The sequence below is a fragment of the Octodon degus genome, unplaced genomic scaffold, assembly GCF_000260255.1.
Source record: "Octodon degus isolate 3935 unplaced genomic scaffold, OctDeg1.0 scaffold00073, whole genome shotgun sequence".
In the NCBI taxonomy this organism is placed as follows: Eukaryota; Metazoa; Chordata; class Mammalia; order Rodentia; family Octodontidae; genus Octodon; species Octodon degus.
This window is the reverse complement of record NW_004524649.1, coordinates 9,643,098-9,670,266: the sequence shown is the minus strand read 5'-3', so window position 1 is coordinate 9,670,266 and position 27,169 is coordinate 9,643,098. Positions and strand designations below refer to the sequence as shown.

Below are 27,169 nucleotides of genomic sequence, written 5' to 3'. Positions count from 1 at the left end.
AGAAATTTAGTGGATAATCAAAACTAAAGTCAGCCTTTTTAATTAATTTTATTGAGAAACAAATAGCAATGAGACAGTTCCAAAACAGGTTAATAGGACAGTTACAATAATTAATACATTGCATATTGTTGTCTTCGTAGTAGTTATTCATTTTGGGTCCTTATTTAGAGGTTTCTGTCTACCTGCTTTCCTCCAAATTTTTTTTCCTCTTAATCTTTATCATGATACTCGATTTCATTGAAAGTCACAGTAAATTGCTAATTCTCAAATCCTGTCTTAGTGAGCTCGTCCCTGAATCCTAGATTTTTCTACCAATGCTTTCAACTTGACCATTTTATAGACATCTCCAACTTAACCTTTTTAAAACAGGGATTTTAATTGCTGTTCCTCCATCTCTGAGTCTTAGTCTTTCTCACCTGACAAGCCCAATGTCCATGGTTCTCTGTGGTAAGAGTTAAGATTTTAAAGTTGTTGTTGACTGCACACATTGCTCTGCGCTCTCAGTCCAGTTCACCACTAAGTCCTATCAGTTCATTTTCAAGTATGTTCAGTTGTGATCACACCTTCTATCTCCACCATCTCCACGTTCACTTCAATTATTACCATAAACTCCTCTATGAATCACAGCTTCATCTTTGGGGGGCATTTCATAGCTCACCAAAACTAGATGTATCTCACTGTCCCCATTTTCCCCAGGGTTTTGGCTGGGTTTTTAATTCCCCTAACATCAATTTTTTCATTCTTTTTCTTCAAGATTATCCTCATTTTTTTCCTTCAAGATTATAAGCACACTGTTGGTCCATGACCTTTATAATTACCACTCATTTACCTAAAATGCTTACCCCACAAATTCTCAAAAACAAACCAGACTTCAAAGAGTCTATTTTCCTGGTTGCTATACCCACAGAAACTAGAATAGTTTCTGGCATATGCACAGCACCAAGACTGTTGAGTGAGTCACACTCACCAGCAATTAGTTTTGTGTTGTGTTACAAAGCCATTTTGTGGCATCATGTGTCTCTTTCAGAATTGGTTTAAATTCCCAGAACTAAGAAGATACTGCCCAGGTCTTGAACTATTGCCTTAGAATAATGCTCAAATTCCTGCTCCTTCATTCTCGCTCCTTTCTCAGTCTTTTTCATCTTCTACTCATCCTGGCCTCTTTTCTCCTCCTTGATTAGACCAAGGGAAGAATCTTAGCTTCAGCCAATTTACTGGATGTGCTCCCTACCTGAAACATCTGCCACTACATGTCTGCATAACTGGCTTTTCACATTGGTCCCTTTCTGACATTTCCTCCTCAGTGAGCCCTTCTTCAATCATTCAAGCAAACAACTCCCCTTTCTGGTCTCCCTCATCCCCCATCATACTGTTTTACTAAGGCCTTAACAACCAATCTCTACCACTGTATTGTCAGAGACTCACATTACACAGCACACAGTGGGCACTCACAATGTATCTGGAGAATGAATGAATGGTATTAATGTAATGGCTGAAGATTCTGAGCCTCCGGCCTCTGTGACAGCGTCAGCCACATCATGCCAAAGTGACATTCTTGAAATCATGTCTCCTGCAATGGATAAGAACCAAGATGGTGATGGTGTTTAATTCACAGTCACTTCCTCACTGTCTCACAACTTCTAGCTCCTTGTGGTCATCCTGAGAGGTTTGCTAACCCAACAGGAAGCTGTAGGAAGGCCATGGGCTTCATCACCAAGCTCATGTCAGTTGAGAAATGGGAACTATGAACCACAGAAAGTAAAACATTGAGAAGTGAATATAGTGAAATGACCAAGGGATGCCCCAGAATCTAGAGTTAAGACGTAGAGGAATGAAGTGCCTAGAATTAAGTCATCAGGAGAAGAAATAGCAACAATTCACATTCTCATTTCAGACCAGCTTCTCCTACTAGAAAATTATGTGCTTTTTTTCCAGGCTAAAATATAATACTCTTAATAAGCTGTGTTAATAGCTCCTGTGAATATGCTATCTTTTTTTATTACCCATGCACTGTTCTTATAGTAGCCATCCCAAGATTTCCCCCATTTTTAATTTTCTTCCTTTGTCTCCAAACCTCTTTTCCTTGCAAATGGTCCTGTCTCCCAATATTTGAGAAAATTAAGAATATTGACAGAGAAAATTCCCTGTCTTTTCATCTTCATCAATATTATCTTTCACCAGATACATGTCCCCTCCTTCTCTTCTGTCTTGCCCTAATTTGATTAATTAACCATAACATTGTTTATCATATATTTTTTAATCAAATATTCTCTTGCCTCAATTATTTCAGATTTTCCAGCATCGTGATTCACTACATTTTCTCCTAGGTTTTCCCCCTTGAACCTTCAAACATGTCTTGAAAACCAGTGGTGGCAATTGTTGGCTCCCTACCCTAAGCCCTGTACTTTCTTCATGGCTGACAATCTTACCCACAGGGCATACTGTCTCTGCTGTTTCATCATCCATTCCCTCTTTGCCACAGTATGCTTCTCACATCAGATCTCATCTGTGTTGTTATTGGACCTCAAGTAAGCTTCTAATGTTTTCCCATTTAAATCTTACCAGTAAAAAAAAAAAAAAATCAATTTTCCAAATTCACCGAAACATTCTGAGGGCCAGACACTGTCTGAGCACCCATTGTCAAATATGTAAGTGATTTCTAGAAATAGGACACTGTGCTCTGTAAAAAACATTGAGTCAAGTATGATTTTTACAGGGAATAAGACAGAACTAAAATGGTAGAAAGTTTATGAGATACAAGCTAACTTAAAGTCCTAGGTTATAGCATAGGATGATACACAGATGCTGATATGTCTGTTTGTATAACAGAGAACAGTAGATGGGCACCTACCAGGATTTCTTTGGGAGGCTGAAGCAGTGTAACTGCTGACTCAGCTGGGATCAGCTGTGTAAACCAAGTTAGGGGCTGTGGTGGGAATGCCCTGAATGTGGCTGGGAGAAGGAGCAGTCATGCAAGGACAGCAAGAGAAACCTTGCTATCACCCTCCTTCACCCACTGGGCCCTTGAGTCTCCTGACCCAGCAAGATAGCTAACAGTTATGTCTTATTTAATTTTAGTTGACATGTACTTAAAGAGTTACCATGCACTGTTTCAATACATCTACTTAATGTGTGATGTTCACAAGGTAATTAGCATATCTGTAATCTCAAACATTTATCATTTAAGAATATTCAAAACCTACCCTTGGTGATTCTGAAATATATGATACAGATACATCATTAGCTAGAGTCACACTACTGTGCTATAGACATTAAAACTCATTCTTGGGCCAGCAAGATAGCTCAGGAGACTAAGCGCTTGCTTAGGCAAGCACAGGGACCTGGGTTTGATCTCCGGTACTACATGCCATGCAGCCCTGCCCCTAGGGGTACTGAGCTGACATCATGTCCAAGCTGGTGGTGCATACCTGTAATCCCAGCACTAGGGAGGCTGAAAACAGGAGGATCACTACAAGGCTGAAATGCATAATGAGATCGTGTACCAAATACATAAATTAAAAAAAAAAACTCATTCTTTCTCTTTAACTGTCACTTTGAGCCTGTTGAGCAATCTCTCCCTTTCCATACTTCCCCATCTTTCCTTGCCTCTAGTAATCACTGTCTTACTTTCTAATTGTCACATGTGCATGAGATGGTGTAGTATTTGTCTTTCTGTGCCTGGATTATTTCTCTTAACATCCTCCCAACTCTTTCATGCTCCTGAAAATGACAGGAGTTCCTTTTGTTATCACTGAGTAGTGTTCCATAGTGTCTGTGTACCATGTTTTCCTCACATACCATTCATAGATACTCAGGTTGATCCCATTTCTGTCTATTGTGAATGGGGCTGCAGTGAACACAGCAGTGTAGGTGTCTCTTTCAATGTGTCTTTCACACTGATTTCAATTCCTTCACATGTGCATCCAGAATGTTTGAATACTTCATGTTATGTAACACTTCAATTAGGTGTGGGGTTTTAGATAGAAGTGCTGGCCATCAAAGAGCCCATAATTCAGGAAGAAAATGAATAAGTAAGTGTCCATAGTCAATCTGTGAGAGGAGAGGGTGAATCCAGGCTAGATAACAAGGGAAAGTGGGTCTTGGAAAACCAGTAGCTCTTCATCTGCCCTGATAAAAATGATGGCTCTGTGTAGTACACATGTGCGGACAATCGTGCACATCATGTTTTTTTCTAATACGTTTCTTCTACAAGTGCCTCTTGTAGTAAATAGCCCAAACACTCAAGATGGCAATGCCTTAAGGAGAGATAAGTATATTTCTTGCTCACTTCATGCTCCAAAGTGGTTCTAAGTTGGAGAGAGGCTATGCTTCACCCAGCCCTCCAGGAGCTCAGGATTAGTCCTCCCTGTAGAAGTCAGAGTTGTGCCTTGGGGTTGCAAATACACCTCCTGGCTCTGTAGGAGCTGTGTCACTGAGAACTTGTTAAAAAGGTAAAGTCTCAGGACTGTCAAAGACTGCTGAGTCAGAGACTTTGGGAGAATATGCCACCATATTGGCTTCACAAGTGGCACAGCTGATTGTGAAGCTCATACTGAACTCTGCCCCAGGCCTGGCAGAGGAGGGCAGGGAACACGGCCGTCATCAGAAGGTTTCTGAGGGACCTGTCTCTTCTACTCACAGTCTGTCAGCCGCTCCACAGTCATGAAGCTTTGCCCATGTAGGAAGCTGGGAAAGAGAAGTGCTCCCCTCCTGTTGGCCTACATCTGGTCTTTCCTTCTCTAAATTCATCCTCTTCTCAGCATTCAGGCTCATTTTCCTAAAATACCTATGTGTTATGTCACTCCCCGACCCATAGGTACCCTAGGCTTCTGAGTGGCATTTCTCAGTCCTCTAAGGGGGAGTCCCTGTCACTTCCCTGGCTTCACAATGTGAGAGGAAGACAGTCTTTGATTCCACCTTCCTGTGTGACTGTAGTAATGACTGGCTGATCTCATGAAGGGTGAGTGTCCTTTTCCCTGGAACTCTGCTGCTGCTGCCCCTCCCTTGGGCCTTCTGCTCCTTTAACAGCTCAGCCAAGATTTACCTTTGTCTAGAAATCTCTCCCTGAAACTAGTCGGATGCCTTGTACTAAGGCAGAAAAATTCTTAATCTCGTCCTCTCAGGAAGGCAGAGGCTGTCTTATGTAAAGGTGCTGCTCTGTTGTCCACAAAGAACTTGGTCACGGGATGTCTGAGTAGTGAATGTTAAGTGGCTTCAGAGATGCTCAGGCTGAGTGAGTTAGCACAGATGAAGACTCTGTCTGTCTGTCTGTCTGTCTGTCTGTCTGTCTGTCTGTGTGAGAGTTGGCTGGAATAGGTGGAGTCCAAGCCCAGCCTCCCATAGGTAAGTACCTTAACTGCAGTCAAGCCCTTCACCAGTGCCTGTAAGGCCGCCACCATGAACAGGCAGCACTAAGGGAGGAAATCCCATCCCATCACCAGGGAATGATCTGAAACTCCAGTACCAGTCACAGTCTGTCCAGCGTTTTCAGACATAAAAGTCTGCAGGATCTCATCCCACATTAATTTACATATGTAATTTACATAATAAATAGGAAAATAAGGAAGTGCAGTACTTGAGATGTAATCAAATTACATTGTTTGGAAAACAGTGAAAAATAAAGCTTACTAGTGTCAGTAGGTTAACAAAGATCTCTCAACAGCTTAATCAGCCAGCAGATGAATCAGTCCCCTATTTCTGTCAATGTCTCTGGCATGACTCATTCTGGTGGACTAATTTTTAAGCAGAAGTGATAAGCTCAGAGGATGTGAACTCAACAATTAGGACAACACCCTTCAGAGGGAGGGGAGTAACATTAGCCTCAGCAGGTTGCAGTGTTCTGTGTGCCATGAATAGGAGCCACAAGTCGCATCTTCCCCAGTATTCCCCTTGGTGCAGCCCTTGATTGGCAGCACCCTCAGAGCATGGGCATGCTTCCTTTCAGGTGCTAAGGAAACAAACACACCCCCAGAACAGCTGTGTGGTCGGGTCCTCTGAGAGGCAGGCATGGACAGAGCTCACCGAAGGACAGAACATATGGAAGTCCAAGGGAAGCCAAGCTGAAGGTGGGGGTGGAGCGAGCATCACCTCACCAGTGTTAAGCAACTAGCAATTGAAACCAGCAAATCTGGCTCCAGAATCCAAAGCAAATCCCCAGCCTTGTCCTGCCTTGGTCTTTCCCTACCCTGAGAGGTACTGTACTTGATACCTGTCTGAGATTCACAGGTTATTCTGATTTTTACATATTAGGACCTTGAATCACAATGTGGTTAAATAATATGGCCATAATCAGCCAACGAGTAGCAGAATCTAAGTGCATGTTTCGGACTGGTGATTTGCATCCTGACTTTAGTAATCACTTCATACTGTTGTTGGAGCTAAGATAGTTTAGACATCTTTGTAGTCACACAGCCTAACAAATTATAGCCACTTAATTATTTGTAGACAGATACTTATTACATAAAGCATTTGATGATGAATGAAGTGTTTTTTTCCAGAATGATGGGTCATTTTGGAAAAAAGAAAACAAACTGTTGAGGTAATATTGTTTCCAATACTATGGTTTTCTTTCTAAATTTAACTGTAGCTGTTATCAAAGATATTAATTTCTGGTGATCAAATTATTAAGTGTACACACTAAATGAGATCTGCCAACCATCAAGTTGCTTGTTGAGTGAAAAGCAACCAGTAAGCAGGTATCATTCAAGCACGCACATGAGAACTGCGGAGGCAGCTTGTAAAGTGCAGGATGCTAGGCCCCACCAAGCATGGGTTCCTGTTCAGTAGAACTTGGAAGAAAGCCTTGCAGTCTGCATTTTAGAGTTGCCCTGAGTGGCCCACCACGGATGATCGAGGGGACACAGGTGAAGAACTCGAGTGAAGAACAATGGGGCTGTTATTTGGCTAATTAGCTTCCATGAGAAATCTTGAAACACAGCTTCTCCACAGAGCTAGCCACGACTAGAACAAGTGTTTGATGACTGTTATTTCCTCTAACGATGTTTAAAACAGCATGATAACACCTGAGACACATAGCATGCTGCACATATGTGTCAATTGAGTTTAATGGGATCTGGGTGCTTGGAGCATTGCGCAATTATTTAAAATATGATATCGAGTTTTAGGAGAAAGGCTAATGATTCATTTTGCATATTCAATGTGTTTATGTCATCCCAGAAGAGTTCTATTTTTCTATTAAATTATGCTAGTAAAATTAAGGAACTATAAGTTGTTAGGATGAATCTCTAATATCTGTCAGAAAAAACAAAAAGTCTCAGAACAGAGAAGTCAGTACAAGGGAAAGGGAACCTGGGTAATCCATGCAGAAGAATGAAACAAGCCCTTATCCTTCACCATCCACAAAAATCAATTCAAAGCAGATTAAAAACAAATGTAAGATCTGATACTATGAAACTACAAAAAGAAGATGGAAAGTCCTCTGAAATATTGCTATGGACAAATATATTATTTTGAATAAGACTCCAGGAACAAAGGTTATAGAAAAAAAAAAAGACAAATGAGATTACATCAAATAAAAAGCTCCATAGCAAAGGAAACAATCAACAGAGTGAAAAGACAGCCTGTAAATTGAGAAAACTATGTATAAACTACTAGTTTTATAAGACATTAATATCCAGAATATTTAAAGAAGCAACTCAACATAGAAAAAATTCCAAATCATCTGATTGTAAAATCCACAAAAGACCTGAATAGACATTTCTCAAAACAAAATATTCAGGGCCAGGGATATAGCTCAGTGGGACAGAGCCTGCCCGGCAAGCACAAGGTTCTGAGTTCAATTCCCACCCCCCAAAAAATATCTCCATTTCTGCATTTATTATATATTATTTTACTTTTGAGAAGTGACTACAAAAAAAAAAGAAGAAAAGAAAGGGAAAGTTTATGTTCCTGCAAAGCAGGTTTGGAATGCTGCTGGTTTACCTGGAAATGATCCCAGGAAGCAGCAGAGAGGAGTGAAATGGAGAGGCAGATGCTGGGGAACCACCCCTGTGGGCAGTGGGGGATCAGCCCCACTGAGGACTCTCTGAGGAGCCATGCTGAACACTCTTTGTATCTGCGCATCAAGAGCTGTGATCTGGGGCATGTCCCATGCCCCCCATTCTCCTCATGGGCTGAAGTGAGCTGGCCATGATGCTAGGAGCGTCAGAGCTCCAGCACTCTGAGGGAAGAGAGGTCAATATGCAAATGACTCTTGTATCACCATGTGCTCAGCACCAGCCTGTCCTCTGCACTGGATGGCCAATCAGGCACTTGGAGGACAAACATCAGCATCTCCACCCTCCAGGCACTGTGCCATACAGCCACAGGTGATAGCCAGGCATCCACAACAGCTATTCCAAAAATCCAGGAGACCTGCGTGTTTTAACTTCAGCATTGATGAATGGAGGTTTTCAAAAAGTCTCACCACAAGCTGGTTCTGACCATGAAGGCTTGTATTCCAAACTTGTACAATCAGTGAGGTCCACAAAAACTTAAGAGATCTGGGGTTAGTAACACTGTCCATTGACTGACAAAGCCTGAACTTGGCTTCAACTTAGGTGCATAGCTACTCAGACCCATTGATTGTTCACATCATCTTGCCTCCTCAGATGTGAAGATGTTGGGGGAAAAAAAGCCTTCAAATCAACGATAGACAGTTGTCAGAATTAAGCCATAAAATAGATCTGACGTTTTTCCCACATAATGAAAATGTGAGGGGTGCTCCTTTGTTTCTTTCAAAGTATGCACGTGTATACAAGCTACCACGTATCTGATTCCCTTTTAATAATGTAGGCTTAACTGACCTCTAGCACTGCAACAAAAACAAAACAGAAAAATGATTACCAGGCTTGGTGGCATGTGCCTGTGATCCTGGCACTCAAGAGACTGAGGCAGGTGAATCCCCACAAGTCTGAGGCCAACCTAGGCTACATAGTGAGTTCAAGGCTAGCCTGCGCTACATGATGAGACTCTCTCGAAACCCTACAAACAAGACCAAACTGGGGCTACATTCTAGTGCTGAAGAACCTGTCTTCTTTCTTTCTCCAGGACTTACAAATCCACAAATAATCAACATTCTGTTGAAATCAGATAAATAGTAAGCAGCTTACATGTACAAGGACCACCAAGCAGAAACCAAAGGATAATTTTTTATCACTCCATCTAGATAGCAAGAACAGGGCAGGGCGGACGTTCCTGCCTCTAGCTGCATTGTGAATTTTCAAAGTTTCTTTTTTTTCACAGCCAAAAATGTCTATCTAATTCTATAAAAAGAAAGAAATTAAACTGTGTTGGGGTTTTGCCCCCTTTGAAAAGCCTGGGCTTTGTGCTTTGATTGGACAATCACATATGGATAAGTCTATACTTTTTCTTTTTTTTAAAGAAAAGCCTGTGTCCCATGATCAATAAATCAAAATTGGATTGCCTCTTCTCAAAGAGGCAATTGTTATCTTGCTGAAGAGGTTATGTTTCAGGATCTCTAGTTTGGTAAAATACATGAACAAAAAAAGGATTAAGATTTCTTTGGCTGAAGAAAAAATTCTGGATGCTATTTTTTTTCTATTATGGGGAGAGTTTTCTGAATTGTCTCCTGGAACAAGAGGTTAAATGTCAAGAGATAAAGCAGGTACAGGGCCCATTATTTAGTGCTGCCAGGACAGTCTCTGATCAGAGGGGCCTTTTTCACACAAAGATTGAGTCAGTTTGTCAATTCCAGGAATATCCATGACAGGGAGTAAAGGCAGAGGTAAAGCCCAAACCCAGGGCTGAGAATCCCTCAGTTGTTGAAATTCCAAAGCAAGTGGTGGGTCTGTGTCTTTAGGAGAGACGAGAGGGTGCCTGGAGATGTTAGTCATTGAGACAAAAGCAAAAGCCAAGTCAGAATTCACTCATGCTTGGAGGAGAAGCGCAGTTAAGATGCTGGTACCTGGGGCTCTGGAAAGGTCAGGTTGGAGCAGCGGTGGTGCTGGGCCACGAATCCCAGATGACTCCTGGGTGCTGCAGGGTGACAGCCAAGCTTCAGCTTTCCCAAAGACCCCAGGAGGCCTCTGATGTTGAATCTGTTCCTGGCATTCCAAGCCAGGCCATATGCATTTCTTACTTCCAGGGTAAGTGTTCCAAAGTGACAGTGTTCCAGCGTGAGACCACAGAGTGAGCCCATCTCAGAAAGGAAAATCAAACAACCAAACTTTCATCTCAGCTTGCTGGCAGGGAAATTGGGCTGCATTCCAGGACCCGGAGGACCCTGCTGGGGGGAGGCCCTCAGCCTGCTGCTATTGAATGGCATCCTCTGCCACTGATGTCTGTGACACGGGTAGGGACTCCCCCTCCTTGTGAATGAGCCTGTTTCTCTGCCTCTCCTTGCTCACCTCAGGTATATGAAAGACTTCTGGGTCCACTGCTTACAAGTGGGCTCATGATGACTAAGCTGGCTTGTGAAAGAAGACTGAGGCCCACTGTAAAATGCTAGCTCCAAGTCATACTATCACTAGAGTGAGGCTAGCTCCAAGTCACTGCCATAGAGTGGACCTGGGAGGACTTTGTCCCAGCCTCATCCCTGGCTGCAGAGTGGCCAAGCTGCCTCTCAAGGGCTCAAGGTTTACACCTCTGGAGGTGCTTGCTTGAATTGGAAGTTGGTGAAAGATCATTTTAATTTCTAGAGGAAGGCAGCCTTATCCAGGCAGTAATAGACAGCATGTCTATAAGCTTCTAAAGCTTTAAAGAGAAATAATACTCCTTTGCACAGGGTCATGGCAAACACAGCAACTTCTCACAAGTAACTGAATTCTTTTTAGTAAAACACACCTGGCTGAGTTTTCGTTATGTAGCTAGTGAAGTCCAAGGCATAGATGGATTTTTGAGTGTGTAAATGTCTGTGTTTGCTCTGTTAATGATAAAACTCTTAGAAGATATAAAAATGTTTAAACCCAAAGGAGTTCAGAGTGTAATCCCAGTATCTGGGATGGAGAGTGTGAAGCTGTGGGGAAAGTGGGCTTTAGGTTAATACCAGGTATGTTTGAAAACTCCTCCAAAAATTCTACCACTTGTCTTTGAAGCTGAAAGAATTGATATTAAGGCATCCAGATCAGGAGTGGAATTCGCTTAGCAGCCCTGATGCACTTCCAGTTCAGGTTCCAACAGCCTTTTTCAGCTGCGTCTCTGAATCCACACGTTTATTCCTTGGGTTGGGTTTTCTTTCTGGGTATAGATTTTTAATGCCTTGCTCATGGGCCACAGTGGTGTGCTAGATTTTATTAAGTGTTCAGAACTGTGCTATTTAGGAGACTGTAACACACAAAGAGGGCAAAATCTAGTGGAAATAAGGACATCCATAATTAAGTGGGGGACAGAATTAAATTAGTCTTTGACTGAAGAGCTCCATACATAATCATGCAGGATTTCAACCCCAAAGGCAGAAGCGCTTTCTTTCAAGAGCTTTAAGTGCAGACAAAGTTTCTGCGAATTCAGCTTTGGTTATTTCCAGCAGTAAGTTTCTTCCTTATGAAAGATCTCACATAAAGAACCATTGAAAAGAGCGAAGCTGCCCCGCTGTGGCTCCTTGCATAGATAAAGCCCTATTAGGGTAGAAGAATCAAGAAACTCCTCTGGCTTGGAAAAAAAAATTCTGTGTTCCCCAGTACCCTGCTGTGTATGGATTTATCTGGTTGCAGTATCGAAACAAAAGCCACGAGGGGTGGTGTATATAGGAGGGAGATTTAGAGACACCCAATTTGTATTGTTCCAGCTGGAGAGACCTGGATCTGAGACGAGCTCTGGCAGCACCCAGCTGTGAAGGGCCTTCTAGTCCTTCTTCCCACCTAAGCCCTGCAGGGTGGGATAATGCGTGATGAGACTGAATGAGAATTAGATGTTTAATTGGAGTCTGAAAAAGGGAAAGAAATAGCCAGATGTGTAGAATGTGATCAAACCCAGCTCTCTGAAGGCAAACTTGGAGGAGCTTTGGTGGTTGTGACCACTGAAGAGAGGCTGAAGCTGCCTTTAGATTTCAGTGGAAGTAGTACAATGGTACCAAGCAGGGAGAAGGAAGGGCCGAGAGGGCCAGGCCTACAGTACACTGCCTGAGTCCTCCAGATGTTTTACAGGTGGGAGATATTTCCTTTGATTTAAATGCTTCACATGTGTGCACAATACTTGAAATGACTCATCCGTCTAACTCAAGCTTTTATGTTATCTCCTGTCGTCACAGTTTTTCTTTATTCCCCATAGAAAAGATGACTCACTGTCTCTTTTGTGCTTCTGTGGTTCATACTGCAGCCCTTGTCACTTGGCTTGTAGGTGGCTGATGACTTCCTCTTGACTAACTGGTGAACCCCCGAGGACATTGCTTGCCCTGATTCACTTTGTATCCCAGCACATGATAGGCCATAAATATCTGGTAGATATTTTATTTTGCTTTTCTTCCTAAACATTGGTTTTTTTCTGTAGGGTAGAATTCATTGTTGTTCTAACAATAGTTGGTAAAGAATTTCCAAACCACTCTCAAGATGAGGGTGACAATGTATGCTATCTCAAAAAGACATAAAAGAGGGATTTATCTGCATCTGGATCTTGTTCCCATCCCCAGCTACCTTCACTGCCTTCCATCTCCTTTTAAAGACAGCTTTGGTTCTGATTAGGGTAAAACATTCCCATTGGATATATGAAGAGATCGGCTACCATGGATAGGGTCTTTTGTGGAAACATACCAATTTCCCACAGATATTTTCTTGTCAGCTTAACCATTCATTCTCTCACTTTGGAGGGGTACACAGGTATGTGTCTGCCATGGCTGTCCAAGTGGCCAGTGGTTTAGTAGCTGCTTTAGGCTATTTGAGAAAAAATAAGTTGGATTAAGATGGCTTAAAATTGATTGTACCTTCATTCCCCCAAAAATGGACTAAATCAAATCTACTGAATCTCCTCAGGCTGCCATACAAAAATGCCATAGACTATATGGTTTACACAACACAGATTTGCTTTCTATACTTCTAGAGCCTGGATGTCCAAAACTGAGGTCATAGCTCACTTGGTTTCTAGTGAGAGCCTGGTTTATGACTCATTGTCCTTCTCACTGTGTCCTCATTTGACAAAGAGAAAGAAATGTCTCCCTCTTTAAAACAACAGTTTTATGAGATTAGATTCCTACCCATGTGACCTTATTTAACCTTAATTACTTGCCTACTTGCAACTCTCCTGACAACATTGGATATTGGTGCTTCAGTATATGAATTTGGGGTGCAAAAATGTTCAGTCCATAATATCAACTCTAAAGGCAACCATTAGCCAGGGAGATAGCTCAGTGATCTCAGTGCTTGCCTGTCAAACAATAGGACCTGAATTCAGTCCCTGGTACCACATGCCATGACACTAGGCATGGTGGTTCACACCTGTCATCCCAGCACTGGGGAGGCTGAGACAGGAGGATCACTTTGAATTGGAACTGTGTAGTGAGACCCTGAACCAAATAAATAAGTAAAATGCTTAAAGGCAACCACCATTTGAAAAAAAATTCTTGAAACTAGTTTCTGGCAAAAACCAAGACCATGTGACATCTGTAGTGATGACCAGAATCAAAGGTATTGCTGTAGTTTGGGGTTTTGCAAAGGGAACAATACAATAGAGGACTCTTACTTATAAGATTATTTTGTAATAGTCATCCAAAGAATCATATACAAAAAGAGTGCAGAAAATCTGTCCACACACTAAAGACCAAAGAATCCAGCTGAGGTCCTGGATCCCATGGCAATGTCCTGCAAGAGTTCAGCTGAAAACCTACAGCCCATAACAATGGCCCCCTACGAGTCCAGCTGGAACCTAAGAGCCAAAGCCAATGCCTGGTGCAGGCCTGTTGCACAGATCTACCCTGGGAAGACTTAAAGGTTAGTGGTGGAAGCTGTAAAGTCTATGCCAGCAGGACAAAGGATCTGTGCTAGCAGGCTGGGGGATTTGTACTGGAGCCAGGAAGTGACACTCAAAGGATGAACTGGAGCTCTCCTGAAAGATACTACTGCCATCATCAGTGACAGTGAGGTACAGAGCTCCTCTGATGGTAATGGCTGACCTTCTATCAGGAAAGCCAGCATGACAAGCTTCTCCAGGAGACTGAGCAGTAAACCATCTGTTCCTCTGGAGCCAGGCAGCAATGCTCAAAGTGAGTATGAGAGCTCCCTCAAAATGAATAGTCATTGTCCTTGACAACCAGGTTGACAGATTTCCTGCATTCTTTTTGTATATTATTCTTTAGGTAACTATGAGCTCATCAGGAAAGCCAGCATGACAAAGTCCTCCAAGAGAACCAACATCTCCCAACAGCCTCTCCACAGCTTTTTTTCCTCTGCACCAGTTCTGCCTCTTATGCTACCAGCAACTCTCCTCATGTAGGCCTCCCAAAACCTAGCACCATGCTTATGCCATTCAGCTGGGTGTGACAAGTCTATCCACCACACCTGACCTTGGGCTCAGAATTCAAGACTTCACTCTCTTCCAACAACAATATGAAGGCAGAGAATAAAAAAGTAATGAGCATAAACTAAACCAGTAATCAAGTACAAGAAGAAAGGACCTGTAGGCTGAAAAAGGAAAGAAAATTTCCAGAAATGCAAAAAAAAGTACTACTGGTATGGCCCTAACCCATCTCCTCACTTTACAGGCTCAGCAACAATTCTGAGCAATGCTCACTAGCTGCTATTTACTTCCTTAAGTAGCAGAGGAGGAGCCCAGGGAGATTTCTACAACAGCATCAAGATAGGGCCATAAAGACTTTTAATTCTTCCTTTCCCCAAAGAGATAGGAAAACTTGGCTGTAATTCTCATCTCAATATCTCCTACTGGGAGGAAAATGGAAAAGCAGAGGCAGACAAAAAACAAATACCTAGAACTAATTATCTCTAGGAAAAATTAAAAAAGGATAGAAATTTCACCAGATAGTAAACAGAAGAATTGCATGAGGAAAGATACTTGGCATAGCCAAGGAGGTGCTCCCAAGCCCTCCTTCCTAGGAGGACCCTTCCCATACTGAGAAGTCTGCAGAGTTTATCACCTTCTGGTTTGGAAGGCTGAGACAAAACAGCAGGAAAACAGAGAAGCTCCCAGGCTGAATCTCTCTCTTGTAGAGTTCTAAGTCTTGGGTTGAACTGAACACACTGTTTAGGGTCCACGAAGAGCCTTCCCACCCATTATCAGCAACAACGCAGACAAAGGTATGTGCACTTTAGCTGAGTATGAGATCTCTTACATGCCTACTGACAAGTCCAACACAGCTGGTGTGGTGGTACTCTAGCTGCTTTATCCCTCTCTGAGAAAACCTCCCAAAGACAATGCTGCCTGGAGACAGTCCCTGGAAGACTGCAGGGCCCAAGACACTCTGGAAAAGTCACAGGATACTACTGAGCAGTTGCTGTCATTGCCCTACAAGCCCTTGGAAGCCAAGGGAGAGAGGAAGAGAGGAAGAACGGCAGAAGAAACTTATTGTGCAATGAAAGATTAAAAGTCCCTAAAATGGGAAAAAGCAATTGATCATGTGATAAGGAAACCTTGTCCAAAAATCTCACTACAGAAATCTCATTTTAAGACATACCTTTAATAATTTATGAATTTAACATTTATGTTGACATATGTGACTTTTTAAGCAAACTAAAACTTCTAGAAGAGAGCACAGTTGGATGTTCTAAGTATATCTAAAGAAAATAAAAGGAAGGTAATCCATATTTGTAATATGTTGTCCAGAAAAAAAGTTAACTTTCTTAATTTTACAAAGAATGCATGAAAGTCAATAAAGAAAAAGTAAATAAGACAATTGGTAAAATATCCAAGACCGAAAGGAGAACGAGGGGTAACCTCACTCGATACAACACAAATAAAAACACTGAGAATTTACCATTTTTCTCCCTGGAACATTTGAAGGCAGTGCTCAGAGACAGTGGGGAAACCACTTTCAACCCTTGCTAATTGGAGCACAGACTGATTTGACTTTTTGGAATGCAATTTTGGGACATCTATGAGAATCAAAGGTGCACATATACTTGGTTCAGCTGGGCAAGGAGCCCAAGACTATGCCAAAATTGATGTACAAGAATTTTCCCTGCAGCTTTTTGCTGAAGCAACAATGTAGAACTGTAATAGAAATCCATCAATACAGGCCTGTCAAAGAAATTACGATATATACCTATCTAGGCAGTTGGACATTGAGACACAGGATGATACAGTACTTATGTTTATTAAAAGTAAATTTTAAGTAAATGTTAAAATGAATATATGCATTAAAATATCCTTCTCAATGCATATAAACTTTAATAATACATATGAAATGATATTATATTGTAAATATATTTATGTAGTCTATGAAAAACCTGCAGAGATTCTAAAGTATCATCTGCATTTTATATAAATTAAGAAGATACAAAAGTGAAGAGCCGGGCTGGAGAGATGGCTCAGTGGTCTAAAGCACCTACTTAGAACAAGTTCAGCGAAGCAGAGGGACCACGGTTCAATCCCCCAGCACCACATGCCAGCCAGGGTGAAGAGCCGGGCTGGAGAGATGGCTCAGTGGTCTAAAGCACCTACTTAGAACAAGTTCAGCGAAGCAGAGGGACCACGGTTCAATCCCCCAGCACCACATGCCAGCCAGCCCGCCCCCTGGTGGGCTGAGCTGGCCACACACACACCTCTCTCTCTCTCTCTCTCTCTCTCTCTCTCTCTCTCTAATAAATAAATAAATAAATAAATAAATTTACAAAAGTGAAGAGCCAGACAGAAAGGAACAACTGGAGAGACTGAATTATGTGCATTGCCTTTCAAAGAAGATTTTAGGAAGAACTTAGCATGAGAGAAAGTTCTTGTGCTCACTTTTCATTAACATTTTTTGAGCGATTTGAAATTTGTCATTTATGAAGATAATTTTGGGGGTTTGGTTTGCTTTACTGAGACAAGGTCTTGCTGTAGTTCTGGTTGACTTTGAACTCACTATGTAGCCCAGGCTGGCCTTGAGCTCATAGTGATCCTCCTGCCTCAGCCTCTCAAATGCTGAGCTTACGTGCACACACTACCACACCTAGCTTGGTTTTTCTTTCTTAGTATCACTTAAACTTAAGGATCATGTTTCTGACCTTTCTCGTTACATCTGTTTACACATTTGCAACTTTTTAAAGAAATTAGTATATATTTGATTAAACTGTAACTTCTTTTATTTGATTACATTTTTATAAAACGTGAGCAGGTCCATAGTAATAAATCTTAAATAGAGGTAAAAAAGATTAGAAGGAGGAGGGGGAGGAGAAAAATGCAAGAAGGAAGGTGGAAGGAGGAAAATAAAAATAAACAAACAAAAAATAAGGGCAGGAGAAGAGAGAGACAGTCTACACACCCTACTGCAAAGAAGTGAAACAGGAAATACCTGTGAAATCACAGGTACTCACCAACTAATCACAGGTTAAAAATAGCTGACTTGGCTGTGGAGATAGGTTAGTGGTCTAAGTGCCTGCCTGCAAGTTCAAAGACCCAAGTTCAATCCCCAGTACCATATGCTGTGTGGGCCCGAGTCCCGGGTGTGATGGCGCAAGATTGTAATCCCAGTACTGGGGAGGCTGAGACAGGAGGTTCAGTGCAAGTCTGAGCTGCATAGCGAGACCCTGTAGCAAACAAACAAATAAATAAATAAATAGAAAATTTTAAAAACAGAAGACTTATTTTGAGTGATTGTGGCTCAAGCATGTAAACATTAGCTTCTGACAAAAAAAATAATTCACTCTTGGCATATGAAACCCAAAATAAAAATAAATGTAAGTAATTTAAATAATATTATATAGATAATTTAAATAATATAAATAAAACATAGGTGGTAGCAAATGGAGAAGTACACTTTGTAAAGAAGGGATGCAGACCTAGAGATGGCGATGAGAGGGTGAAAAGGGAATAGGAAACTGAAATGAAGATGGGACCTGCATAGTTACCAATTTCCCAAAAGGAATATAATTGTTATGTATCACAAACACACATTTTTAAAAAAGACTGAAAGAAAAATAGAACCATGTTAAGAAAACTTAAAACTGAAATGAGTGCTAGTTTTGCTTTTGTTTTCTAGATAGTCTGTCACAGTGTCGCCCAGGTTGTTGTCAGACTAGCTAAGTAGCCCAAGCTAGCCTTGAACTCCTGCTCCTCTTACCTGAGCCTTTTGAGTGCTGGGGTTATAGGCATTCGCCACCATGCCTAGCTTGAAACTTGATTTTAAAAAAAAAAAAGGAAGACCAATTTACCTTTAGTAGAGTGCAAAGAATGAATCCCTTTCCAAAACCTAAAAGAAAGAGATGTGTGACATTTTATTTTTGGTATTTTTTATCTAGGATGTAAGAAAACTAGTTAGAGATAAGAAATTGTAAATGAAAAGTACAATGCAGAAAATCAATAGAGCTTTGAGATTTAATATAGCTTGACTTTTAAGATACTGTTAAATAGTGTTGAGGACTTGATTGTGAAGATCAATTTGATATCATTACTGCATAATGGAGCCAAAAGATCCAGCTCTCTTCCAGTCCTGTGTTTACACTGACACTGTCTTTCTTCATTAAATTGGTCTCTGATGGGCTTTTACTCAGCTGCACTTGGATTCTACCCCTACACAGTGAACTAGCTCATCCAGGATAAAGTAAGGTCTGATTGAGCTCATCTTCCCTAACAATCAGTAACTTGAAAAGAACTAGAGTCTCTTAAGTGCTAAATTGGTTCCTACGCATATGGAAGAATAGCCGACATCTTCCATTTGAGCTGGGAAGTTAAATGCTTGTGACATGTGCCCTAAGCACAAAAACAGTTTTCTTCCCTTTTCATGCCATTAAGTCAACAAAGTTGACCAAAGAGACTACACTTCTGAATATTTTTCTTTTCCAGTACAGGTATTGAACTGAGGGCCTTTGAACTTTGTTACATTCCCAAGTCTTTTTAATTTTCTTTACGACAGGGCTAAGTCATTAAATTTACCAGACTGAGTTTGAATTTACAGGGATATGCCACCTTGTGTGGCTTTCTGAATATTAATTTCATGTGTCTCAAAGTTTTTTTCATGTAATTATTGCATGACAGTTACTACAGGTAATATAGAAATTAATATATGTTTTATTGTGGGCTAACACATTAGAAATAAATCAGCCTTAATAGTTTATAGCTATCATTTCTATGGGATGAAAGTAGAAGACAACATTAGGATTGAACCCATTAAAAATGTACAAAATGTGTTAGCTATTACCACAATAATGATCCATATCAAACCATCTTTAATTTCAGGGGCTTAGAATAGAAGTGATCTATTTTTAGAGATGATTCTGTAAAATGTCTACTCTTGTGCTATGTAACATTAGGGACAGTACAAGTCATCCAGGCCAGTAAGCCTGTCAAAAGTTGCATTCAATCCTGGTGCCATCCTCATTGGACCAATCTAAGCCATGTTCTCCTTGGGGTGAAAGGAACAGAAAAGGCACAGCCCCTACTGCACAAATAAAGTTCACATCTCTCTTTGACTCAATTCCGCCAATATTCCATCAGCCAAAACAAATTTTGTGACCAATACCAATGTTAAGGGACAAGAACTAAATTTCCATGAGGTTGGAAAGTAGGCAGTGAATAGTTCTAAATAAGTTATTTAATTAATAACAAAGTTGTCATGTAGACATGGTAAAACTCATCCGGATGGCTCAAGACCACTTCGTTTGAAACATTACTTTGACTGAATACAGCCCAATCCACATAACTACATATTTTGTAGTTATGTAGATCTGCGTCCAGATCTACATAACTACATATTTTGAGAAATAATTATTAGCAGTTTTATTTGCTGTGGGAAGTAGATTGTCAGTACAAATCTCCAAAGAGAATTGTGGAGGATCCTTTAACATCTCTCCATATTTATATATTTTAAAAAACCTGGTTAACTATATTCTGTATGCATTTTGGTATCTGTTCTTCTGTGATGATACTGCTATATGCATTGCTTTTTATGTAATGCCACTGACCTACAAAAGGTTGCCATAATCAAGGCTGTGAGGACTACAGTTGCAGTTGGTAATTGAAAATGAAAATGGTATTGAACCTCCCAGGCTCTCCATATTTCAGTATCTTTTATCTCCTGCTAAGAGCTCTGAAATATACTTCTTGTGTGTGTTCCAAGCAGCAGCAATGAAAATTGGGGGTGTGCACACAAACTGGAGTGGGCTATAGAGACAGGTTTTGTTTTGATCAGACTCTGTTGTCTATGTAAAATGCATTCATTTTCCTAGGAAAATGAATCCTAGCAGGGTAGAAGCCAGTTTCACACCTAGGTCAAAGTAAAAAATATCTGTTATTTTTCTCTCCTTTTCCAAATACACAGCACATGTATACACACAACTTACAACTACACACGTGTATGCAAATTCATATAAGTACACCAACGTGCACAGAGTTGTGTATTCACACTGCATGCACACACATGCAAGCAGGTATCATCTGTATTCATTCTGTGAAACAAATAATATCTCCTAGATAAACCTTTAGGGTCCTTGAAAGAAGACATAATAGATAATGCCTCCCCTTCCCCAGGAAGTTGTTGCTGTGTAGAGCCATGATTTGGACTGCTGGCTTTGCTTTCTTTCTGTTGTGGATTTCAACCCTGCCATTGAATGTCATGTTAATCTTCACCAATGCAGTAGCACAACTTGTAACTTCTCACACATTCTATGACAAAATAATGAGGTTAAAAGAATCGACATAGGGCAAGCAACTTTAAATTTTACTCTTTACTAAATTGCCTTTTTTGATTTTGCTTTCTCCACCTTTCTCATTTCTTGTAGCTATTATAAGTCTTTTGCATATTCTCATTTTCGCTGAATGTCAGTTAATAAATTAGCATCTTGCCTATCTGAGAGCTCTCCATGATGCTGCAGGAATTTTGTCACAGAAATGTCCCCAGGGTTGTCAGTGTTGATTGTTTTAGGAAATTCCTTTCTAAATCCGTGTAGCTAGCTCTGGCTACCTCTAGATCCCATCAAAAGCAAGGATCCTAACAAGACATCCAAGGAAATGACGCTTGGGTAAAATGAGTTGTATTGATTTTCCTTCTATAGTAATCATTCTTATAAAAACAAGTAACAAAGAGGTTCTGCTGTAATGAATTCTGATGGCATCCGAGAGAGTTAGGTAAGGAGTCCTAACATTTTATAGTCATTTTGCTAGTGAAAAAGCTAAGGCTTTTATATACTATGAGAATTGGTAAAAGTCATTCAGAAAACTCAGTGATGAGCCAAGGTATCCTATCTTGTGACCTGTCTGTTGATGTCTTGCTCATTTTCTACTGAGCACTCTGTCTTCTATGCTGCTTGGTTTATTTATTTCTTTAGGTATTCTGCACAAAAATGTTTATCAATCTTAATGATGGTTTGGTAACTGTTATGTTACATTTCTAATGTGATCATTTTTATAAGGCTTAATGTTTAGTGGTTGCTTTTTTCCATTAAAGAATATTTGCCTGATGATATGAAGATCTTTCTTTTATATAGTTAGTTTATAATCTATGTGGAACTTAATTTTGGTACATTGGAATGTATGACTTCCATATAGGCCTATTTATATCAAGTTCTCAGGAGTTACTTCCCTGAGAATTTTACTTCAAACTCAAATTTAAAAAGATTTTAAGTACGGAATTTTATGGCAAAGATCATACTTTTAGTATTTAAAAATGCCATTCTGTTATGCCTGGATTTCATCAATTTGACTGTTACTCATCTGAAGTGTTACTGTGGTTTTAAAGTTACTTTTAACTACATAATTTTATACTTTTCATAATTTTTCTTAATCTTTGTTCTCAACAATTTTATGATTAGCCTGAATGTGCTTTTGTTATGACACTCTCGAAGTTATTTGATATATCAAATTATCTCTTACAATATTTTACCCTGTTACACATAGGGTAGTTTCTATCTCGTGTGTCTCCAACACTGTTATCTGTATTGTTCATGTTTTCCTCTGATCAAGTTTTCAGTTTATTGATCCATTCTACTGTATCCATATACTGTCAAATTTATCTATTGAATTCTTTTTTTCAAGTTATAAAATTGTCCTCTCACTTCAAAGGTATTTAGTTTTCTGATAAAATTCCTTACCATTAAAATTCTTATTGCATTCGATTTCTTTATTTATTTTATTCATTTACCTATTGTATTTTTAGCACAGGGTCTATAGGGTCTCACTATGTAAAATGGACTTGTATTGATCCACCGGTGTTCAGCCTCCCAACAGCTGGGATTACAGGTGCACACCACCATGCCCAGCCTCAATCCCCATCTCAGTGTGCCCCAGGATGGCACCAGCACAGCACACTGGGGATTCAACCCTAGACACTGTGTCTGCCTAAGCAGGTGCTTTAATCTGCTGAGCTATTTGACCAGCCCTGCACTCAATTTCTTAAGCACATTAACCAGTGGAGTTGTATCTACAATATCTAGACCTCTGATGTGTCTCTGTGTGTTGGCTTTTATTCCCTTAGTTTTCAGTGATTTGTTCTTAGACTTTTGGAATCCTCAGCAATTTTTTTGTTGAGTATTAGACACTATGTTTGAAAAACTACAGATAACTTAAAGCTCTGAGTGGTTTTAATCTTCCTCCAGAGAGGATTTAGTTTGGCTTCTGATAGGCAATAGGATAGAAAACTATAATCCAAGCAGGAATTATTTTCATTAAAAGTTGAACTTAAGTTTTTTTAAAAGTTGATTTATTTAGAGTTCATGTTTGCCCCAGAGAATAACCCTTTGGGGGACTCCACAAAAATTCGAAAGTAGTTATCAGGCTACTTCTACAGCCGTTGTCTCCTCTCAGCCCTCAAAGGCATCCAGAAACTCTGTTTTGTGTTCAGGTGGAAGGAGAGTCAGATCTCAGTTTTTCATCTCTTTAAGTTTGTGCTGTCTTCATAGCTCTCTGGTGCCATCATTGTTTTTAATAATCTGCCCAATGCCTCTAGCCATGCTTTGTGGGAGGGTAACTGCATCATGACAGTCAACGTTGGTCAAAAATAATTTAAACTTCTGTCTTTTCCTCTTAGTAAAGTTAGTCATCTTTTCATTATCCTTTTTAGGACATTATTATTGATTTTTGAATAAAGTATCCATCCAGCTATATCCATCCAGCTACTTGTACGTTTTTCTTCTGAGTTGTTGACCTCCATTTCTATTTTTAGATGCTCTGTATACTAATGGTAATTAACCCTTTATGATGAAGGAGCTACTATTTTTCAGTTTATAATTTTCCCTCAAGTAAGTTCCTTTTTCATTTTTCCTTGTTCCTTCTATGTTTTGAGTTAAAGAGCAAATTTTCTTTTCCAAAGATTCAAGGAGTCGATCAGTGTTTCCTCTTCTCGAAAGGAGCATGCTGATGAACAACTGGAAACTGACATTTTCTGGAAGTGACAGAGTGAAAAGATGTCTGATATGATGTTGACAGATCCAGTTGGAGGTTTAAGCTTTGTTTTCTATCTTTTCTTTTCTTTCTTTCTTTTTTTTTATTTTATTTTTTTATTTTTTTAGTACAGGATCCACAGGGTCTACAGGGTCTCACTACATAGATCGGACTTGTAGTAATCCTCCTGTTTTCAGCCTCCCAAGTGCTGGGATTACAGTTGTGTGCCACCACACCCAGTCTCAATTGCCATTTCAGTGCCCCAGGGGTGGGACCTGCGCAGCATACCTTGGATCAAACCCTGGCCGGTGCATTCTGCCCAAGCAGGCACTTTATTTAGTCCGCTGAGCTATTTGGCTAGCTTTTAAGCTTTGTTTTCCTGGTCTCATCTTCAGGAATGAATGGAAAGGACTCAAACACAGTGACTTTCATGTTGCCCTAGAAGGGTTTTGGGGGGTCATTTTTTTCCCATCTTGTGTTTTTCTTTCCTGAGTATTTTATCTGATCTATCATCTATGTTACTGTGTTAACAGCTCCCAAGCCTTTGCACCTTTCTTTCATAGTTCTCTCCCTCACACTCAATGCAAAAGGCTCTTAAAAGAAATCCTTTCCTGTAAACCTCAGATCTAAAATAACTTTCTTCATCTTTTCTCCTGTACTTCTATTTTATCAGTTTCTGACCTCTATACTACCCACCTTCTCAGGCTCAGAGTGTGGCCACCTCTGAGTCATGCTTCTGATCGTCAGCTTCAGCAAATAATTAGAGGGTGCAAATATTTACTTTTAAAGTTTTCCTCTTTGAAAAGATTACCGACTAGATCTTTTGCACCCTTCCTTCACGCTTGCCGGCAGGGACTCTGCCCTACGAGTATGCCACATAATGAAAAGCAATTGGCTTTCTCACATTTCATCTGTATTCATATTTATAAAAATATGCCCTTGCCCTCCTGGTTGGGAAAATCTAATTGATGTTTAAAAAGTAAAAGATTGCCATGTAGAATATCTGGAAAATTTCACAGCATGAGAAAACAATGCCTCCTTGCTAAGCTTAAGCATGCTGTATTTCTGTCTTCGGTGAAGGGGGACTCACCTTCTAAAACTAAACAGATAATGTTCACAGTGAAAGGAACTCAGACTGGATTATCAGCAATCCAGTAAGGCAGTGCCTGTGAAAGTCTCCTAGGGAGCCAACTCCAGCACTGTTTGTGCTTAAACAACAGCAATCAAAAGCCTCCCCTTCTGGAGGCTAGATCTTTCAACTTTCAGAGATGCCTACAGCAAAAAGCTTTCCTTTTTGCTCTTCAAAGGTTAAATTCTCTCCCTCTGTCTCAGGCACACACTCACGTCCCTAAATTTAAATTACACATTGTGCTGATGAAGCCACATTCTCTTTCTTTTATCCTGCCAGATTTCTAATTAGAGAAACTGTGTATTTATGTGTGTACATGTGTGATTATCTCACAAATTAAAGAGAACTTAGAAGACAGCATTAAAGTATTCAGGCAACTTAACCTACTATTTCATCTTTTAACCTTCACTGCAAAAGAAGTTGAATCCCAGGACTATTTTTAAATTTAAGAGGGCAATGGAGAGTGATAGAACAATTGGTGGTAAGGCTGTTAAAATCCTCTAATCAAGGCCGATCATCTTTCCTTGTTTCAGCTCTAGGCGAGGACACACCTACAGCCTCTGAGAAAAGCCAGGGCTCCAGTGACACCAAAACTGCTACCAGTCCTGATGGTAAGTTTCTGAGCTGTGTGAGCTCAAACCATGAATCTGGTACATTTTCCATGTGTAGTCCAGGATTAAGGGAATATGTGAGTCAATGAATCAAAAGCCATATTCTGCTGAGAAATGACAAAAATCACATCTATTTTTTAACACTAGTCTGTCTTAAAATAGCACATAACTTGTTCTGAACAAGCCATGTGATATTGAAGCCACAGTGAGTAATTCTAAGGCTAACCTAAAGTTACCTGGTGAAACACACATAAGTATTACTCACTTCTGTAGAAGGCTTGCCCCACTGTCAGGGAGCTCTACCTTGAATTAGTACTGAAATTGTTCTTGTATCTTCATTATTACTCTACTTCACTGCATTGCATCCGATGTCTTGGCCAAAAACATAGTGATTCCTTAAGAGAACTCTAGAAGTAAAATTACAGAAACCTTTATTCACATCTAATTTTGAAGGTACCTAAAGATTCTGAGCTTCAAGCATATTATTGTCACTTGCCCCTATGCAAATATGCTGAGCACCATTGAAGTACCACTATTTGCATTAGAAAAATAATTTTCTGAGCACACATGTATTTATAAGTATAGTATTTGGGCTGACGAGATACCTCAGTGGACTAAATGCCTGCTTAGGCAAGTGCAGGGACCTGAGTTCAATCCCCAGCACCACATGCTGTGCTGACCCCAACCCTGGGCGCACTGAGCCAGCCACTGAGATTGGGCATGGTGGCACATGCCTATAATCCCAGTACTGAGGAGGCTGAAAACGGGAGGATCACTATGAGTCTGAGATGCATAATAAGACCTTGTACCAAATACAATAAATAAATATATAAATAGTATAATCATAATTGATCAGGTAGCCAACTTTATATTTTCTTTAAGTTGTTTTTGTTTTTATACATATAAAATATAAAAATTATATGCATGAAATACCATATTATTATGCTTCAATACATATATACATTGTGTGATGTTTAAATAAGGTTAAATGTATCTCTTCAAAAGTTTATTATAATGAAATTTTAAAAATTTTTCCTTCTAACTTTAATTAATTTTATTGAGAAAGAAATAGCAATGAGGCAATTTCAAAACAGTTTAGTAGGACAGTTACAATAATTAATACATTGCATATTGTTGTCTTCTTAGTAGTTATTCAGAGTACAAGATGTAGACATGATATCTTTGAAATGCACAAAGTATTGTTTTCTATGGTCACTTTACCATGCAATAGCACATAAGAACTTCTTGCTCTAAGTATAGCTGAGTAACCACTAGTCAACATTCCTCTCTCCCATTCCTACTCTCCTTGGTAACTACCATCCTACTCTCTATCTATGAAATCAACTTCTTTTTCATTGTTTTTGTGGTACCAGGGATTGAACTCAGGACCTTGTGCTTGCCAGGCAGGTGCTTATGCTGCTGAGCTATATCCCCTGAATCAACTTCTTTAGATGCTACATATGAATGATAACATGATGGTATTTGTCTTTCTATGCCTAGCTTATTTTACTTAAATAGTGATCTCTAATTTCATCCATGCTGTTTCTAATGGCATGATGCATTTTTATGGCCAAATAAAATTCCACTGTGTAGATGTACCACGTTTTCATCCACTGATGGACATTTAGGTTTTTTTCATTGCTCAGCCATTGGTAGTCATGCCACCATGAATGTGGAAGTGGAGAGGGCTCTCTGACACACTGAATTCATTTCTTTTGGATATATCCCACAGGAGCATGGTTGGATCATGTAGTAGTTCTACTTTTTGTTTTTGAAGAAACGTCCTTCTTGTTTCCTATAATGGCTGTACTGATTTACATTCTTACCAACAATTATCTAGGGCTCTCCTTTTTCATACCTTCAGTACCCCTGAGATCAGGTTTTTTTTTTATAACAGCAAGCCTTACTGGGGTGCAGTCATATTGTGGTTTTGATTTGCATTTCCCTGATGACTAGTGATGTTGAGCTTTTTTATGTAACTATTGGCCATTGTCCTCCTCCCCCTCCCCTGCCCCTGCCC

General features: G+C 40.1%; 1 protein-coding gene across 1 annotated transcript in view; it reads left to right on the top strand.

Moving 5' to 3' along the window:
- Positions 1-27,169, top strand: part of Macrod2 (MACRO domain containing 2) — a 1,506,514-nt gene that overhangs the window by 1,458,627 nt on the left and 20,718 nt on the right. Inside the window, exon 16 of the mRNA XM_023720132.1 lies at positions 25,072-25,149. Coding sequence (XP_023575900.1) covers positions 25,072-25,149 — 78 coding nt within the window. The remainder of the gene's footprint in view (positions 1-25,071; positions 25,150-27,169) is intronic.